Below are 4,324 nucleotides of genomic sequence, written 5' to 3' on the forward strand. Positions count from 1 at the left end.
CTGCTGAACTGCGGCTTCATCCATCACGCACATTAATAACTCCTAGCTAATAAAATCCACCATCTTATTTCCAGATTTGATGGAGAGCAGCACAAAGCAGGGGATCAAGGTAGCAGAGCTGGTTTTGAGTGGCATTTCCTACCTGGACACGCGCAGTGAGTTCTGGCAGCAGCAGAAGCCCATTTATGCCCGCGTGAGAGAGCACAAGCTCAGGCAGCAAAGGTGGACCCAGGACAAGAAACGGAAACTGGAGGAGCCTGGCAGATACATCATGAAGAGTATGCAGGACATCGACATGTGTAAGTGTCCTGCTGGGAGCTGTTGGAAAACGGTGATTGGCACCTGTAATTATAAGCCTGGCAGATACATCATGAAGAGTATGGAGGACATCGACATGTGTAGGTGTCCTGCTGGGAGCAGTTGGAAAACGGTGATTGGCACCTGTAATTATTTGCTGTGGTGATTACAGACCAGATGAACAGAAGCAGTGCAAGTATCCACGAGCAGCAGTAGGCAGTCTGGGGAAAGTAGTTGCTTTTGTGTTCTTCACCTTTCCCAACGCTTTCTATGATACAGAATCCAACACCTTATTTCCTCAGCTTTTTCTGTACCCGAGGTCTTGCTGTTTGGTTTTCAGGACACCACTCAGATACCAGAGCCAGGCAGGACACTGCTGCATGCTTAGTGAATGCCTCTGGCTGGTTTGGTAATGAGAAGTTCTTTGAGAGGATGCTCAAGTCAAGAACTTCTGTAGTTCAAAAATACCATTGCTGTGATGAAGGTGGTTTCCAGTCGTGCCAGGCAGAGGTCAGAAGGACCAGCTCCCAGGGCAGATTTCTTGGATACAGGAGAGAGGAGTGTAGTAGATGCATGAAGAGTTAGGAGCTCTAAGCTCTGTCTGAGGCTCACACAACTGCATTTAGTTTTCCCCATATCGATGTGTCCACATACCTGCATTAAACCTCCCTCTATCTCTAGTGCTGATGGCCAACGCCCCTGAAGAAAGCTGCAAGAAAGCTGAGCATGTGCTGAAAACAATACAGGAGTGGTCGGACGATGCAGTTCCCAACAAGAACGAACTGATCGGAAACCTCCACAGCTGCATTGGGAATGCTCAGTTCGAGATGGGCCAGATGAAGGCAGCTCTGCAAAGCTATAAGATGGATCTGGCAGTTGCCAGGCAGAAGTAAGTGCTGAGTTCAGCCGGATGGGGAAAGATTCGATGTACAGAGGAAAGTTCCCTGTTAAGGTGTTTGGTCATCAGGTAATACTGTAAAGCTCACCTGGAGATCTAACAGGGCGAGGCACCCAGACTCTGCCCCAGTGTCGTGGTCTCCAGTGACTTCCTAGCTTGACTATTTCAAAAATTAAGAGACCGAAGCAGATTTCTAAAGGACCCAGACCCCATAGCACACCTAGATCTCTGCTGGAGCAAAGCAGAAGAGAACACAGGTCCCAGTCTCAGCCTCTGGTATACACTTCCTTCTCAGGAAGGCCAGGCTCTAGATTGCATGAGTTTCCTGCTACATTTTCTCTTAAAAGCATTTGTATTCAAACCCCAATGGCAGAGTTAGAATATTTACCCAAGAGGTGCAGTTACCTGCTCACACAGAACAGTCTGGCACTGGGCCTTTGCCTCTCATTCTCCGCACAGCCTGAGGTCGCGTTGTGCACAGAGAAACCCTACCAGGCTGCAGACACACAGACTGTACCAGGAACACGACGGTTCCAGCTGCTGTCATTTCTTTCTCTTATCCACGCAGCAACCTGCCAGATGCCATATCCAGAGCCCTTCACAACATTGGCAAAGTTTATGCCAGAATCGGCAAATTCCAGCAAGCTATCGACACGTATGTACAATTAGTGACAGAAAAGGCGCACGGTTGTATTTTGAATTGAATATATGAAGTCTTTACAGTTTGTTTAATCATACTGCTAGCAAGGGGGGCTGTGACATTTGTCATACTATTAGCATGGTTTAACGTTTATAAAATCAGCGGTTGAAACTGTAACTGCACCTGGTGAGATTCGGTGAATTCAGTAAGTGTTTGTCTTTCTTATTCTCTGCTTGAAGTTGGGAGCAGAAGATTCCAATGGCAAAATCCAGCCTGGAGAAGACTTGGCTGTTCCATGAAATCGGCCGATGCTGCCTGGAGCTGAATAAGGGTGAAGCAGCCCAGAATTACGGACAGAAGTCCCTGCAGTCAGCAGATGTGGAAGGAGACGTGGAGTGGCAGCTCCACGCTACCATTTTGGTGGCACAGGCACAAGGTAAAGGCATGAACACGAATTTTGCTCTAAGGATGGAGACAGCCTGACTGTGAAAACATCTCTGATTTAACAGCCAACGTAACTGCGCAGGTCAAGACCTCTCATCTCAAATTAACTATTATTGTGCTCTTGATTTTGGGTTAAAATAGATGTTTTCATTGGTCCGTTACAGTAAAATTGAAGGATTACCAGTCTGCAGTCATGAACTTGGAAAAAGCACTTGAGAAGGCAAAGCTTATTCAGAGTGAAGATGCTCAAAAGGCCATCATTATTGTAAGTACGTGGGTTGTTCGAAGAGAAGAGGAGCTTCTTGGGCACAAGCTGGAACACAGGAGGTTCCACTTCAATTGGAGAAGAAACTTCTTCTCAGTGAGGGTGACAGAGCCCTGGCCCAGGCTGCCCAGAGAGGTTGTGGAGTCTCCTTCTCTGCAGACATTCAAAACCCGCCTGGACGCCTTCCTGTGCAACCTCATCTGGGTGTTCCTGCTCCAGCAGGGGGATTGGACTGGATGAGCTTTGGAGGTCCCTTCCAATCCCTAACGTGCTGTGATTCTGTGATTCTGTGAGCTTGGGGCAGCACCAGCACATTGGCTGTAACTATTGTCCAGTGTCCTGTGAGTGGAGAAAACATCACTGCACAGCTGGGGTGTAGGGGGATGCAGCCTCTAGCCCAGTTTACATCTTAGCAGTTATGGAAACAGCCCCAGTTCATGATCCAGTAGAAGGGTGAAGCTCTGGCCCTGCTCGGGTCAAGGGAAAATTTTCTTTTGACCTCCCTGGGGCAAGGATCTCACACACAGAAAACAGCACGGCCTTCTCTGTGCTCTGTTGCCAACAGCTGCTGATCACAGCTACCCCCTTCTCTGACCTCTTCAAAACATCCCAGAGAAATGCATCCCAGAGATGACACCCAGCTTCCCAGGCAACACTCAGAGCAGGACACCCACCCGTGGTGAGCCCTCCTGGGCATCCAGAGCTCAGGCAGGGCTTGTTCTGCTGCCAGAGAACAATGACTGTGAGAGAGATGACACCTTCAGGGGAGGAGGTGTTTGCTGAGGAGTACGAACAGGCAGCAGCGCCTGCGGGAAGAGATGAAGCAGATCGTTGTTGTAGAGAGTTTGATGGTAGCAAAGGACCAGGGATAGCAGAGAGCAAAAGAAAACAGAAAAATCTTAGGTACATAACTGCATTTCTAGAGCTTTTCTTAATAAGCTGTATCACTTTCAGGCCTTAGATGATGTGAGCAAAAGCATCATTGAAGAGCTGAACAGAAGAAAACAAGAAACAACGGATTACTCTCTTCAAGGTAGTTGTCATTCTGACCTTTGCACCCCGTAAATATAAAAATTCCCCAATTCCCCTTTCTGAAACACAGACCGAGGCACGGAAACAAAGCGCCCCACTCCCAGGTACCAGGCATGTGCATTTCTGGCCCCTCTTGCATCCTCTGCACTACCACACAGCGGCAGAATTCGTTTGTATCTGAAGCCGCAGCGTAGTTATCATCGGTGGCTTCAGCCTGTAGGTAGGGAAGGTTTAATTTTGAGCTGGTATAAACCAAGTAAGTGATGTCAATGAACCTTGATGGCAGTGAAGGAGCCTGGTTTCACTCCTCAGGGCCGTCCGTTTAAAAAAAAAACCTGCTTTTAATAAGACTGAAGGCAGCCCCAGTGCCCGGAGTACAGGATGATGGGCGCAGTGAGAAGAAAACCTGTCGGGAAAAGCGACTGTGGATGTCTGAGCCCCGTGGTGCAGCGGCAGGGCCCGAGCAGGAGGTGGCAGCATCTCCCAAGCGTCCCTGCTGCCCGTTCACCTCGGAGCGGCACCGGCATCGCCTGGAAACCCGGTCCTGAGGGGCAGAAAATAGGGAGGATGGAGAGCGGGGGTCTGCCCTGATGGCTCAGTGCTGGAACTTGGCTTAAAATTGGTTTTCCACCCCCAGATGATGATTTCGACAGTGAAAACATGAGAGGCGACGGCTTTGAGGACGGAGAGAGGAAGGAGAGCGAGCAGAGCGCGGAGACTGGGGAGGAAGAAAAGGAAAAAGCCGCCA

General features: G+C 49.2%; 1 protein-coding gene across 1 annotated transcript in view; it reads left to right on the top strand.

The window, feature by feature from the left end:
* Window positions 1–3,577, top strand: part of TTC25 (tetratricopeptide repeat domain 25) — a gene marked incomplete at both ends in the record, with an annotated part of 8,193 nt that extends 4,616 nt beyond the window's left edge. The window contains 6 exons of the mRNA XM_010192494.1: window positions 75–299; window positions 979–1,186; window positions 1,764–1,850; window positions 2,075–2,271; window positions 2,444–2,544; window positions 3,499–3,577. Of these exons, the coding sequence (XP_010190796.1) occupies window positions 75–299; window positions 979–1,186; window positions 1,764–1,850; window positions 2,075–2,271; window positions 2,444–2,544; window positions 3,499–3,577 (897 nt within the window). The remainder of the gene's footprint in view (window positions 1–74; window positions 300–978; window positions 1,187–1,763; window positions 1,851–2,074; window positions 2,272–2,443; window positions 2,545–3,498) is intronic.
* Window positions 3,578–4,324: the final 747 nt, after the last annotated feature.

This window comes from Mesitornis unicolor, unplaced genomic scaffold (assembly GCF_000695765.1).
Source record: "Mesitornis unicolor isolate BGI_N332 unplaced genomic scaffold, ASM69576v1 scaffold28179, whole genome shotgun sequence".
NCBI classification, from domain to species: Eukaryota; Metazoa; Chordata; class Aves; order Mesitornithiformes; family Mesitornithidae; genus Mesitornis; species Mesitornis unicolor.